This window comes from Oncorhynchus tshawytscha, linkage group LG09 (genome assembly GCF_018296145.1).
Source record: "Oncorhynchus tshawytscha isolate Ot180627B linkage group LG09, Otsh_v2.0, whole genome shotgun sequence".
In the NCBI taxonomy this organism is placed as follows: Eukaryota; Metazoa; Chordata; class Actinopteri; order Salmoniformes; family Salmonidae; genus Oncorhynchus; species Oncorhynchus tshawytscha.
The window spans coordinates 83,660,611-83,676,795 of NC_056437.1; the positions used below are offsets into that span (position 1 = coordinate 83,660,611).

Below are 16,185 nucleotides of genomic sequence, written 5' to 3' on the forward strand. Positions count from 1 at the left end.
TGACCTCTGGGGGCTTCATACAGACAGAAAACACATTTCTCCATTGTTCTGTGTAGGAAACCAAACCTTCATTAAAGGAGTTGCATTTCCCCTTAGCTCATTTCCTCCATGGACAGAATGGTAGCCAGACAGAGTCCCAGCAAGAGACCTTCCAATCATTGACCTTGATGCTTGAGACAGCTGCTGGGCCTGGGAGCTTTTTGATCAATCAGACTGGCAGGTGGATGAGAAAAACACACAAGCCACTGAAATGTTGATACCAGCAGTTTCATTCATTTAGTACCATGTACTGAACATACCACAACTGACCTTAACCCAGCCACCTGTAAAGGTTTTTTACTCCTTTAGAAATACTGGTTATGTGACATTACTTTCCTAAATGTATGAACAACTTCCTAATATTGAGTTGCACCCTTTTGACCTCAGAATAGCCTCAATTTGCTGGGGCATGGCCTCTACAAGGTGTCGAATGCTTTCCACAGGGATGTTGGCCCATGTTGACACCAAAGCTTCCCAGTTGTCAAGTTGGTTGGATGTCCTTTGGGTGGTGGACCATTCTTGAAACACACAGCAAACTGTTGAGCATGAAAAATCCAAAACCATTGCGCCTGGCACCGACTACCATACCCCCTTCAAAGGACCTTAAATCTTTTGTCTTGCCCATTCACCCTCTGAACAGCACAGATACACAATCCATGTCTCAGTTGTCTCGAGGCTTAAAAATCCTTTAACCTGTCTCCTCCCCTTCATCTACACTGATTGAAGTGGATTTAAAAAAGTGACATAAATAAGGGATCATAGCTTTCACCTGGTCAGTCTGTCATGGAAAGAGCAGGTGTTCATGTTTTTTTATAAACCAGGTGATTCGATCCCTAAATGCTGATTGGCTGAATGCCATGGTATACCATGGGTATGGCTAAAAATGACTATGTACTTGTCTAATTACATTGGTAACCAGTTTATAATAGCAATAAGGCACCTCTGGGGTTTGTGGTATATGACCAATGTACCATGTCTAAGGGCTGTTCTTAGGCACGAAACACCTCCTCCGACCTTATTGCTTAAGTACTATATAGATTCAGTGTATACAGTAAACAGTTTGAAAATGTTTGACACTAGCAGAAATAAGTGTGACACATCAAAAGAAACAGAAAATAGTTTATTAGACACTATGAATTACAGATCGGGAGGCCAAGGACTGAATATCATATGTTATGCATTCATTCCATGACAAACAAGACAGAATACTCCTTTCTTTGTGTATCTATGTACCCTCTGTGAAACAGTCCATTGGTGTTGCCATTAATACAATGGTAATTAGTTAATTGTAGCATTTTAAATAAGTAAAAAGACAATTGTAAATATATATAATATTTGCTGCATTAGATCTGAACCTATTCAAGTGGTGATAATGACATTACATCGCTGAGAGACTGAGGAACAGTCAGTGTATTCAAGGCACTGGAATAGACTCAGAATTATGGTTACTTTTTTCCATTCATGGGTGAGGTAGTGAAGTCACTCTACGGGAAGGTATGTGGGCAATGTGTGGACTGGTAATGGCTTTATCCTATTCTTTCATATGGTACGTCCATGGTACAGAATAGCATGTTAAAGTACATGGACACACACACAGCTAACAAAACCCATATCTGTACGGATGGGCTATAGAAATGTGAATAAGGAAAACCATCTTCAGCCATTTCTCTACAGCCAAAACATAGCTCTACTCTCACCTTGGCTGGACTATGATCTGCAACAGGTAAGGAACACTACACTGTATTTGGTCAATTGGGAATTTAATGAAGTATTATAGCAGAAATAGAGAACTCAGTAAGCTATGCAGTGTCATTGAGAGTAATATCACTCAGGGAGTGGACTTACTAGAACTGCGAAGGTCTAACAAGCAGACAAACAGCAGCTACAGTAACCTGAAATTGCCCTCCCCTTCATTGTAACATCGTTCTAACTAGTGAGCATAGAGATGGCTTCAAATATTAGTTTATATCAGAATATGACTAAAGGTAAACCTTTTCAGTTTTACCATCAAAGGACTCCGGTGACATATTTTGGCTGAGTGAAGGGACCCATAACAGGAATCTTCTTGAGACACCTAGTAGTGACATCGATGACAATCAATAGCAATAGAGACCCAATAGTGGGTCTCTTCAGAAATCGATTGAAGATCATTCCATACATTCCGTCCTCACAACTTTATTTCATGTTAACGTTGGTGAGACTCAATCTTAAAGCACTACGATTCCATGACACAAGGAACTAAAGGCTAAATCTATAGTATATAACCAGGATACAGGCGTGTCTTTCCAATAATGCCCAACAGTATCCATTACTGCTGCTGGATTTGGAGGAATTTCTGTAAAACTACCACATTGTTATGGTTAAGATAACCAATATAGTAGTGTTTTGCTTTCTTTGAGTAATGTATTTGTATTCTTTAATAATAATATTCTGGATTCTGTGCCTTTAAAATACATAGCCAGTAATGTATAGGAAAAATACTGTACAAAAACCCCCATATAGAATAGCTTTATATAAACATCTCTTATAACCAATGTATCATCTCTGTACTGAATCTTTTGGTTTGTAGTAAACTAATTGTTTGGGATTAACCACAGTACTGGACAACACCATCCTACTTTTTTCCCCGACATCTTTTACATTCATACAGCCATCTTACAGAAGAAGGCAAACACATGTCTACAAAAATACAGATATCGCTATTGATTATTAAAGAACCACTCTTGTTAAATCATGCTAAATAAAAAGGAAATAATTCAACCACTTTGCAATTAGCTTGAGGTTTGTGTTCTGAGAAATCATGCTGAAATATTCAAATAAAAACGATGAGATGATAATAACAATATCAACGACACAAACAGAAGCCATAATAATAACAATTAACAATTGAATATTTCAAAAAATTAATCTGTCCTTAATAGAAAAGATACATAAATATCAGGCAGATTAGACTGAGGAACATTGCACCAGGGCAGATTGTGACATGTTAGAAGATTGGTGCAGAGGGTTAGCGGAGTTGTGGTTGTGGAACAGGCTGCAGCAGAGAGACCACTGAGCACAGGGTGGGAAATCTGTCCACCATCACCATGCTAGCTAGCGCAAACCCCAACAGAAAATTACCGTGCCGTGCAACGCGAGACAAGAGGGTTCTACTGGAGACCAAGAGGTGCTCTGATTGGGGAATCGGTGTGGGAGGAAAAACTTGGTAGCATGAATTAATATAGCTTTGGAAAAGATTATTGCTCAATGTGTGATAGAAAAGAATCGCTGGTTTTTCTTTCCAACTGTACAGTTATACTGAGGTTTGAGAGAGAGGTTAAGTGCTAACAAGAAAATATTAAAATCACAAGAGTAGCTTATAGTCCTGATGTGATGAACTGATGTTACAGCTCTGCAATAGAACAACAATGGACACAAAAATGTATAATATTAACAGAAGTACAATAACATTAAAAAAATTGCAATACGAATGTACGGTACAAACCGAGAGAAAGGATGCTACAGAAAGGTACAGGACAATACAGACAGGAACAGGGTCTTAGGTAGGAGGAGAATCCCTCTGAAAACAGCACTGGAAAAGGATGGGGAGGGAGATACAACAGCTCTCAGTCCTGATCACATGTATAACACAGGTGAGAAAGTGGGAAAACAAACAGCATGGCATCATTTACAAAATGAACAGTGGAAAGAGGGGACAGGGTAGGGATCCAGAGAGTAGGTTGTTGGCTCATTAACACTCAAAGTGCCTTCTAGTACTTGAAAGAGGAAAGTGTGTGTGCATACTGTACATACATACATACATACATACATACATACATACATACATACATACATACATACATACATACATACATACATACATACATACATACATACATACATACATACATACATACATACATACATACCATATGTACATGTGTGTAGGGTGAGTGAGAAAACAGAAGGAACAAACTAACGGATGCCAGTGACAGAATTCAAATTCCAAATGATAGAATCATATAGGATTATCATGTACAGGGGTGAGGGGCTGGTGTGTGTGTGTGTGTGTGTGTGTGTGTGTGTGTGTGGGGGGGGGCAGTGCCACCAAAAGGGAGGCACATTGTCCTTTAAACTCTTGGGTGAGGGGGTGAGAGGGAAGGGTCTGGCGTGGATGTTAGTTTGGGGAGGTTCAAAGGGGCCCATGCTGAGCCTCGTATTTGGCCACAATGTTCTTGGTGCGACCCAGTTCCTTCCTCAAGTCGGCCACCTCTGAGCGAAGTGCACCGTTCTCCTTCTCTAGGAAGCCAGCCCGGATGGCAATTTGGTTCTCCTTCAGTCGCCTGGCATCCCGTGATCTTTTGGCTGCTACGTTGTTCTTTCTGCGTCTGGCCCAGTACTTGTCATCCTGGAAAGTGAGGTGAAACACACTGTTGTGATTCATATATTTTTTTTCACACTACCTGTGGTATTGTAAAATTATAAGTGATTCACCTGAGTAATAAATAATAGGTTTGAAATACAGTTTATGTCAGCATGCATTTCATTTTCACATTTCCATAACGTTGTTTAAAACTGCCTGACACGTTCAACCTCCTTTGCACCCTGCAGGAAGCCATCTTACCTCAACAAACAAAATAGTACATGTGATACACCTCTTCCAACAACATCGTATGACCCAGGTTAAGGGTGAATGACCACAGCTAAACCTGTCAATCTAAATCCTGGCCAAGTTCGCCTCCTCCCTATCAATACTGAAAAAGCTGCCGGTTTGGGTTTGCGCCAACGCTCCTCCTTATATTGTGGTTTAAAATACTTCTGGTTATTTAGGTGGAATAAGTCCACTTGCTGCTTACATAACATAAGAAAACATGGTGCTTAAAGTTTTTGGCCAAACAAGTGGCGAACCCTTTCAACCTTCCACATAAGTAGGCTCCAGGTAGGTTACCTTGAGATCTTCAGGGATGAAGATTTTGCGTGCCTTTTTGATCATGGGCTGTGGTTTGAGCTCCTCTGGGGCGAACTTGCGTTTTCGGGGGTCAAACATCTCCTGTCCGGGTACGCTGGACAGAGCCAGGTCTGCAGGGTCGGGCTCGTAGCCCACTGGAATTTGAATAGACTCTGGATCGATGGGGCTGGGGGTGTTCCTGGCAGCTGAGGGCAGCACTGCAGGAGACAGGCAAAGGAAAACAGGTTAGAGGGTCTGCTGAATTACATCTGGGCACTGTTAAGAAGAGACTGTTCTCTCAAAGAGCAGGCTTTGAGGTGCAATGGTTCTTGAGAAAGTAATGGTTATAAATTAGGCCTTATTAGACCTCAACTGGTTTCCTTAAAATGAAGGTTCTAGAATCTGCCATTAGCTTTTTATATTACATTTATGACAGAAGTCATTAGTACCCCCCTCACCTCCTACCCCATACCAGGTGTAGTAGGGGTACTTTTGAGTTCTCAAAAAAGCCCCCTTTAAAAAGTCCCAAGGAGGGCACTTAAGGGGAAACTAACACACGTGTGCCTGTTTACATCATAGTATTCTGCCATTCTGTTCTATATCATGGTTGTGCTTTACAAAGCTGATCCTCTAGAAAAGGGGTGTCAAACATACATCCCGGTCCAATGCGGCCTACGGGTGATTTGAGGTTTTTTTTTTTTTTTAATCTCTCATTTGTTTTTCAACAGGACAATGACCCAACAATGACCCAACACACTTCCTATGTGACCAAGAAAGAGAGTGATGGAATGCTGCATCAGATGACCTGGCCTCCACAATCACCTGAACTCAACCCAAATTGAGATGGTTTGGGATGAGTTGGACCGCAGAGTCAAGGAAAAGCAGCCAACAAGTGCTCAGCATATGTGTTTGAACTCCTTCAAGATTGTTGGAAAAGTATTCCAGGTGAAGCTGGTTAAGAGAATGCCAAGAGTGTGCAAAGATTTCATCAAGGCAAAGGGTGGCTACTTCGAAGAATCTCAAATATAAAATATTTTGATTTGTTTTACACGTTTTTGGTTACTACATGATTCCATATGTGTTATTTAATAGTTGATGTCTTCACTATTATTCTACAATGTAGAAAATAGTAAAAATAAAAAAGACACACCCTGGTAGGAGTAGGTGTGTCCAAACTTTTAACTGGTACTCTTTGTTTGTTTGTTTGTTTGTTTGTTTGTTTGTTTGTTTGTTTGTATGTATGTATGCATGTATGTATGTCACACACACACACACACACACACACACACACACACACACACACACACACACACACACACACACACACACACACACACACACACACACACACACACACACACACACACACACACCTTAAAATGTCTAAAACCAAATTGAAAATATGTAGAAAAGATAAATGGTCCTACAATCATATAGGTTCTTGACTGTGTCCAGCTTGCTAATAATCACCAAAATGAAAGCTAGACAGTCAGGGAGCATCAGAAATTCAGAAAACAGAGGACTACAAGACTATTTGTTGCAAATTTTGACAGCAAGGAAATATATCACATTTTTTGTGTGACCCTCCGGACCTCGTTGACGACCATATGCGGCCGCCGGGGAAAGATTAGTTTGACACCCCTGCTCTAGAATCAATACCAGCCTTGCATGTGAAGATGGACTATATTCTTATGTCAGTCTTATTCTATACATGCTCATCAAGTCAATGATTATTTAATCTAAATAATTCTACAACTGACCTTGCCCACAGGGAAGCAAAATAACTGTGGTTGCACCTTTTAACCAACAGGTGGAGCACAGAGAACACACACACACACACACACACACACACACACACACACATTTACCGACACACAGACACTCTCACAAACACAGAAGATATGTTATTTAAGCCTTTCTGGGGCCCTGTTATCAGTGCCTCTAGTCAGCTGAGCTCAGGCAGACAACAACATTTTGTCTGTAAATTGACTTAAGGCAACCTCCTCATCAGCCAGCCTCAACATGTGCCTCTGCAATCTCTCTGTGGATGTTATGTAACACCTAATAGATTTCTATTGCACAGAGCAGCAGGTCAGCAGTTGACACGGTTTCACATTCTACCTTTCATCATTCAGTGGATTAGCAATCAGAACTGAATAACTTAATTGGATGGCTTCATCAAATCAGCTGTAATTTGATTGGTGGCTGGCGGTGAGCATCTTATGACAGTAGAGCCCAATGTCAGTGTATTTACCTGAGATTCATCCACTTAAACAGCTTGACAATTACAAAGACTCACAATCAAAGAACTACAGTCTTTTGTAGTTGGTTTGAAAATGTAATGAGGAATGAAAGAAATACAAATTCTTCCTGCTGACGGTGAAAATATTTCACTCAAACAGAATTCAAAGGCTGACATTTTAGGTCACTTCCTACGTCATGACCCAGCTTCTCTGTGCTTTAAGCTGCCTACTGCCTTAAGCCTTCTGACCTTTGATCACAGCAGCATTTCTAGCTCCAGCCAGTCCTGGTTGAGATTTAAGCCAAGGCCAACATACAGGTCTGACTTGCTTGTACGTTATGCAGAAGGAAGTAAGACAGCTACTCCAGCCCTTTCAGAAGAGAAAACAAATGTGTAGGAATTTAGAGAAAAAAATATGGATGAATATGTATGCACTCATACATAAGTCGCTCTGGATGTGAGCATCTGCTAAATTGCTCAAATGTAGACACGCAAGCATGACAACTATACTCTAGCATCACCAGTGAATCATTGCGTCAGTAGTCACTGACACATTAAGCTAAAATGGCTGGCCATCCAAAGTGGTTCTTCAGCAGGGGTCCAATTCAATGCCTCATTTTAGTGAATTGTCAAGAACACGTTGGCTGCATGTTAGTCCCCAACAATGACAGGCCACTGACTAACACTGTCAGCTTAGTGCCAAGCTACTTACAAGGGCTAAATCAGACGCTGTCCAAAACAATCTGTCAAAAGTATATCACCTATATAAATAACAAGCACTGTGGCCCAAACATCTTATCACTGTAACCATTAATTCTGACCAGATTACTGAGGTAAAAATACAGTGACATGCTTTACTGGCTAAGAGTGGCCTGGTGAAAAGCCTGGCTGATAGTGCCCTATAGAATTTGGCTGTGACCTCCCCTCTACGAACCTCCAATAGGAAGAGACAACACACACCCGTCTGACATGTGTTCAACGTCCACCAAAAATAGATAGAAGGTAAGAGCTCTGCGTCTTGTTCCTTCTCCTGTAGGTAAATGCTCAGATTTGCATTGTGTGGGTGGGTAGTAGAACCAGTGCAGATGGGACGGAGGGCTAAGATGACTGACCTGACTCTCACCTGCATGTTCTTCCTCTGACTGCTGGACAGTCAGGAGAGAAACTCAAACCCTCTTTAAAATGGTTTGATTTTCACTAAAATTTTAAGCTTGACCCCTAAGGAATGACAACATCGAGTTTGTGCCTTTTCCAACCAATCTTCAAAATGAAGTGTGAGCTAGTCGGGGATTCCTATTATTGTGTATTAAGTGTTTACTGTATATGAATGTGATGCTAAACAACATGGAGTCAACAGGACTAACCACACCTCCCCTTTATCTGTTTACTATAGGGAGAGGATTTCCATAGGTACCACACACCTTATCAGACAGTCACTTCCATGGCACATAAGTTTAGACCTGACCTTTGACCTCGTCTACATTCCACTTCCTTTTTGGCCCCTGACAACAATAGACCGTAGGCCCCTTATTGAACCAGCAGTGGGACCCGCCCATCGCTAACTCCACTGGATATCTGCTGTGATAACAAAGCTATCTCAGGCTGCATTGTGCTTGCATGCAATATGGAATTGGGAGGTTGGTGGGGCGGGCTAGGCTCGAGGTGTATGTGATAGCAGTATAGCCTTGACCATGTGATCTCATCAGGGTTCAGCCTGTGCCTCTGCTATGGCTCCGACTGGGATCTGTCTGGTGAGGGACAATTAAAGGAAGGAGGTGAGGGAGAATTAAAGAAAGGAGGAGAAACTCATGCCATGACAAGCTCCCGTTAGCAGTGGGGCTACACATGGCGGATGCATGTGTCTGTCAGGAAGACCTAGCCGTACATGTGAGAGGGAATGTGCATAACGGCGAGAAGACAGGCCCTGTGAAACTGTACCAGAAAAAAAAAAAAAAAAAAAAAAAAAAAAAAACACGCTCACTCGCACTGAGACAAATATACATGCACGTACACCCTCACATGCTGTGATTCTTTGTACTGTAACTGTACAGATGTAATTCTTTGACACGAGTGACAGACTTGTGTCCGGATGTACTATTACTTCCTGTGGTGAGGCCAAAAACTATTTACAGTACCACGTCAAGGTGTGTTCCCAGCTTTTTTCTTTATTTTTTTACTTTGTGAAAGCAGTGGGGAAATAAATACTGAGAGGAACATTGTGGTCACTGTACGCACACTGAGGAAGGACATACTGTGTTTGGCATGAGTAATAATGTCATCATTAGAAACAAACTATTACACTTCTGTCTGCGACTACTTTCAAGGGACAAGCTAAATCATCTTAAAATATGTCAAACAGAATGTCATACATCAGAAGAAGTTGTGAATGTTTTGTTTTTTCTACCATGGCTATTGTGAGGCTATTTTTGGAATGGATGGGAATTTAGGGCATTTGCAATTCCTTCAAATGTGATTGCAAATCACAGTAAAAGCATGCTGGGTGGATCAGAGTAATAGTGGGGGGGAATTGATACAGTAGAGTATCGTAATATTAATACTATTTATGACAATATTATATCAATTTTATGACTCCAAATATCAATTCTCAACAGCAAACCTTTTGTATATTTTCTGCTAGGTAGTTGATGTTAGCTGGCGCTAGTCGGCTGTACCAAAACGTTGGTATTTCTCCTTCTATAGCGTTGGCCTCAATCTTCTATTAAAAATGGTGAGCCAACATGTTTTCAGGACTTTTATTTCCATGACGGATCAAAACTATTTTTTATCATGGGTCTCTCGTGTCCCCCTGCAGCAGACATAGTGAGCGATATGTCATGAACATCAAATCAGAATACATATAGAATCGCAATAAATATCGTATTGGCACCTAAGTATCACGATAATATTGTATCGTGAGGAGCCCTGGTAATTCCCAGCACTACCATTTAAGTGGTAACTCATAGGAATTCAAGTCCACTACACAGGCCAGTTTCACTAGATCACCATCACCGTTCACGCCGGGACATGGTAGATCATTAATGACTAAGATTAAAAACCTTTGGACATACATAGGTCTATTGGAATAAAATGCAGCAGAATGTGTTTTGTGTAAGAGTTCAACTTCTATTTAATCTGAGGATGTTACTGATAAGTGTCAACTCATATCCATAAAACCTCAAGAAGTATGGGACAAAAAAAATATAGGTCCCACCGAGCAGAGACATTGTAAACATGAGCTTCTGTTATACACTGGAACATTATAAAAAGGAAGGTTTCCATACAGTGTGGATGTGATTATAAGGATTGTATTTGACACACTGTGCTCTACCAACTATGGTAATGAGAAGATCACACACACCAACCAAAATACGTACCAAAGTTACTATATAACACAAACCAATGGGCACACAGAAATATTTCCTTTAAACATAACTGATGTGATAACACCTTATTTATACATTTTTATTAACTAAAACAGGGTCATAAAGACAACTACCATCCTCATCATTAATTAACTAGTTTCAAAATAAAACAATTACAGGCAATAGAATCACTGTTTTCCCCTCGACTAGAAGATTCAGATAGGATGTCCATTATTTAGCAACAAAGAATTGGCTAGCACAAACCAGATTACATCTGCCTGCTCCAACAAACACACCAATTACACTGACCCTCTTTATTCACTCCCCCACTTTCAAGAGGCTGAAACCATGACAACTAGCCTTATGGAAGATGTTTGCCTTGGTGATGCATGTAAATAAGGTATGTTTATCCTCACACCTCTAAATAACAGGGTACCAGGAATGTGTGTTTCATTAAGGAGGAACGTTTAACTTTTTCTGGTTGTCTCTTCAGTAGGCAGCAACAGATACGTCAAGATTCACCTTAACCAAACAAAGCATTGCGTGCCAAGCAACAAAATGAGCCTAATCTAAATCAATATTGGAATGTCATCAGGAATGTAGTAAAACTGTAAATGTTTGACAAAACTACACAGTTGAGGGATCAAAACTACAACCTACCCAAGTTGTACAACTACTGTCCCTCCAGTTTAACTTTCTAATACTTGGCACAATGCCACTCAAACTCCAAAGTCCAGGGTCAGAATTGTAGAAGAAATGTCCTAGCATACTCAAAGCCCCTGAATTAGCCTAAATATGGAGAAACCTCTATCTGTGCTTTTGGTCAGAGTGGAATGGGGTATACAGTAAAGGAGAAAGTTCAGTGTTGAGAAGACAACCTGGTCATGATATGCGTGCTGAGTACACCAGGTGGATAAACAGCGCCAGGGGCATATTATTACAAAGCGCAACAACTAAGGCTTTGACCATAGAGATTTGCCCTAATTTGAGAGCTATAGGAGGGTTGTTTGTGTGCGTTTGGTTGACCTTGCAGATGTTAGCCCTCGTTTGAGAGTGTTCCTGTGCTGTGTGTGTTGTGTGTGATATGGTATTTTACCTGCTCTGGCTGGGGGGCTCTGGAGACAGTTCTGGGAGACCATGGCTGTATGAACAGAGATAGTGGCGTGGCTATTGAGGTCGACCACAGAGGGTATGGGGGGTGCAGGGGAAACCTGCTGGATAGTGGGCTGCCGGGACTGCTGTGGCTGGTTTTGGTTATTCTGAGCTGAGTTTGCAGGGATGCCATTCTCTGACAGAAACTCTTCCAGGTCCATGTACTCCAGCTGAAAGTTGTCCCCATCATATGGCAAGGTCTTGTCCCACAGGGTTGGCCCTAGGAAGGCCGACTGTGGAGTATTGGCACCACCTTCCTCATCCAACTTTTTCTCATCTTTTCCAAAACCTGCAAATATTTGGAGAGAGTCATATCACGGTTAGACCAAAACAGACAAACAATGTCAAAACAGCTAAGCCAATAAAAGGCCAAGGTTTTAATTTATATATATACACACACACAAATATCTAAAGCCCCTGTTGTTGATTAAGCGTATACTTGAGGCATATGTGAATGTGTATATACTTGATGCAAATAGATGAATAACCAAACACCCCATCAACTCCAAAAGTACCCTCTAGGGGACAACCTCCAGTCTCAGGAAATATATTTTAATTTCTCTTCAACCTATTTCCAGAAGTTTTAAAGAGTTTTTTCAAATCTTATATATATAGTCCCTATCAAGTTGTTGACAAATAAGTACTAAATGGTTTCTAGCCTGGCTAGTCTTCGGAATACTAACTCTTTACAGTAGATTGCAAACTTCCCACAATGTACTACTGTTGGACTTGCTTTTGCCCTTTAAAACTATTTTTGTAGTAGTGTTCAGATTGTCTAAGTTGTTGGGAAAGTTGTCAAAATGTCAGTTCTTTTTAAAAGTTTAGATAGAATGTAGTTGATGTGGTTAATAAAACAGTGGTTGTTTGATTGGTAGAAGATATTTCTGTTCTGATTTAAATAGCAGAGAAGTAGACCAAGATGCCATATCCTCTAAGTTTTTGCCTAAGTTGTTGGGAAAGTGGTCAAAGTAGCTGATGTGTCAAAAGTCTAAATGTTTACTTACTGTCTCATGGTAGAAATGTGCTCACCCAGTGCTATAAATGTTACATTTCTGAAACTTATATGACAGTTAATTCAACAGTGGGAAGTTAGCTTAACGAATGCAGTGGATAACCGTTACTAAAACAGCTGTCACTTTTCATCAGAAGAAGATAACACATTCAAATCCGAAATCAGAACAGAATTGCCATGACACCAGAGTTTTGACTTCGATACCAGGTTTAGTATCACTTTACTCGATACAAAAATGATACCAAATGAAAAAAAAAGGGTATTAGCCAAAGTCACAGAATGGTAATTGATCCAGATGGATCTTTTGAGTCCATTATCATTACATTTGAAAAATGTTTTAATGTATGCATTAATTCATAAATTATTAAATAAATGTCACCTTTTTTTAACCAATCAAACTACATAACATTATGGTCATCATTTATTTGAATGGTAAATCTCTAGTCTATTGATAAACTGGGTAAATCATGATGTAGCCTAGGCCTATTTACAATACAAGGGAATGCATATTCAATAGGTGTGTCCATGCATTGAGTTATTGAACCTTGTTTTGGCTGATTTCGTTGGGCTACAGATGAAACCAATCTGTTTCCCTTCCATTTGGGACTTATTTTAAAGTATGCGCGTTCTCTTTAAGACCCATGACGTCATTCACACGCACCCACCTTTGAAAACATTTATTAACAGTTTCAACATTTCTACATGCTGTTTTTCACTATTCAAGTGTGTTAACTTATGTGCAGCATAAGTGGTGATGCAGCTCAGACTCCCAGTGGTTCCTCCTGACAGGCTTGGGCTAGCAATGAGTAGGTGGAGTAGGCACCGTGCTCTTGCGCTATAAGGGGACATCGGCTACGCTGATTGACAGACTTGATCCTCTCTCAATCCGTTAACGACATGAGACATGACAGAAGTACCAAATATAACAAAAATTCAAGTACACAACCGTTTTTCAGGTTCTAGTATACAAAAAGTACTGAAGTTTCGGTATATCGTGAAACACGCAATTGAATAGCAGAGAAGTAGACCAAGATCTCATACCCTCCAAGTTTTTTGTCTAAAGTGCTGGGGAGCTCCGCAATTTTTTTTTTTTTTTAAATACAGAAAATGCAGTTGATGCGGTTACTAAAACAGCTGTATCGTTTTATCGCATGAATATATTTTTGTTACGATTTCAGATTTCAATTGCAGAGAAGTAAAGGAAGATTCCATACGCCCTAACTTTTTGTCTAACTTGTTGGCAAAGTGTCAATGTAGCTGATTGTTGTCACAAGTTATTGTTCACAGTGCATAGAATGTTGGATGTAATGATGTCTGTCACAATGGGACCTTTAGAATGTTGAAATCCCTTTAGAGTGGATGGAGGACAAAACGAAGGGCAAAAAGCTTTACAGTTTATAAAGTGTAAAGTACATCCAAAAGCTGTATACAAGCACACTGGTCCTGACCACTCTGCACTTTTTGAAAGTTTGAATGACGTTTCTAGCTTAAACGGTGTACGAAAAATATCATTCCAAATAATAATAAGTACAGTATTACAAAAACTTGCAGTGGGACGTTCTGTCGTAAGTCACATGAATTAAAGGGATAGTTGCTGCACTATATCCTTATCAGGCTGGAGCTGTCATACCAGGAATGTATTTTGACATTTAACGACACAATTGCAACCATCATGGATCATACTGTACTCCACTTAATGCGGAAATCAGCAGTATAAACAATAACGCGAATCCCCGACACTGGTTCGGTAAAAAGCTGAGGGATGAGGCTGAGAAATGTAACCACTCAAATGCATATTTTATTTTTTTATTTTTACCTTTATTTAAATCAGGCAAGTCAGTTAAGAACACATTCTTATTTTCAATGACGGCCTGGGAACAGTGGGTTAACTGCCTGTTCAGGGGCAGAACGACAGATTTGTACCTTGTCAGCTCGGGGGTTTGAACTCACAACCTTCCGGTTACTAGTCCAACGCTCTAACCACTAGGCATAGACATGAATAGTTAGAGTTATGTATACAAGGATTGACCATCCATGATATCAAAATTATAGTTTTAACCATGCTGAGGCTATATTGTGTTTGTTTACATTTTCATTGTTTACAAACATTCTTATATTTGGGGTTCTGATGGGGTATGACAGTTGAACTAAGCTCATGAGGCATTTAAGTTCTACTCTTCAAGAATCAATTAATTTATAAGTCCAAAAGTGGATGTAGCAACAGTGATTGTCCCTTTAATTTACACTTGAATCAACGCCAATTCTTAGTAACTAAAGGTGAGAAACACCGGGCTACTGAACTATTGTAGCCATCCGAGACGTTGTTTTTTCTGCATTGTATCTTGCTTGCTCACGCGCTGCAACACTGACAGATCATGCTTGAAAGCGAGAACGACAAAACAATCATCTCAAAAATGAATGTAAACTACCACGTAACAAATGATTTGATGTCTGCGTTGTTTACCTTCTTCGTGATGAAATGGCAGCTTCATTGGATTCTCCAACAGGGATTTCAGTACGCCATTAGTTGGAGGTTGGAAAGATGAGTTTAAAGGATCAGGTCTGGACATTTTCTCCATTGGTCTGGAGGACGATAGTATAGCGTACAATTGCTGTTATTCCAAAAGAAGACCCACGTTTGAAAATATGTTAAACAAACACCAAACCTCAACGCTTGACCCCAACCTGTAGTTCAGACCGAGAAATTGATATCCGCGCAGAAAATAACAATTACGGGTTTCGTCGAACGACGCTAGTTCGAGAAGGCAGAGAACTAACTGGATGTGAAGCTCAAGATGGTTCACAATCCATTTGTGGACACCGATGTACATGACGTCAAAAACTTGAATACCGACTCTGCGAATGAGAAGGAGGGACTTACCACTGCTGATTTGGGAATTTATTTGTTTCACGGTTTTCCCTATCATTTTTTCTCAGTCCTTTTCGCCTTGAAAAAATATATGTCAATCATGTTAATTGACAGATTACTCCGACATGGCGTATGTGATCGTTGTACTACCCACATCCATTAGCCTTGGTATGTAGTGCAAGATCCATAGATTTAGCCCCCCATACAGTTCTCTCTCTCCCGGTTTTCTATTGTGTTATTGACTGCACGTTTGTTCATTCAATGTGTAACTCTGTGTTGTTTTGGTTAAATAAAGGTTAAATAAATTGATGAAACACTGGTGACAGCAGTGGGATCATTGTGGTGTTCTCTCGGGGCCTTGTAAGCATGTGAAGCTCTGAGTTGTGAGGACATACAACCCTTCTTTAAAGAGGGGAAATATTGTAATTTAGGCCTACTGCAAAGTGGTGTAGTGAGCTTTGTTGGACACATACACAGAGGCCTGTATTATTAGGTGCTCAGCTCTGTAATAGGATATGGATCAAGCCCCCATCATAGCTCTCTCGCTCCTGTACATTCAATAGATCATTTGAAGCTTGTTTC

At 40.3% G+C, this 16,185-nt stretch overlaps 1 protein-coding gene across 1 annotated transcript; it reads right to left on the minus strand.

Moving 5' to 3' along the window:
- Positions 1-1,140: 1,140 nt before the first annotated feature.
- Positions 1,141-15,556, minus strand: LOC112258931 (hepatic leukemia factor). Its single transcript, XM_042327702.1, has 4 exons — positions 15,199-15,556; positions 11,667-12,011; positions 4,967-5,184; positions 1,141-4,426 (listed from the first exon to the last, which is right to left on the minus strand). Exons 1-4 carry the CDS (start codon positions 15,311-15,313, stop codon positions 4,211-4,213), a joined length of 894 nt encoding a protein of 297 aa, XP_042183636.1. The 5' UTR covers positions 15,314-15,556; the 3' UTR covers positions 1,141-4,210.
- Between the last annotated feature and the right edge of the window lie 629 nt (positions 15,557-16,185).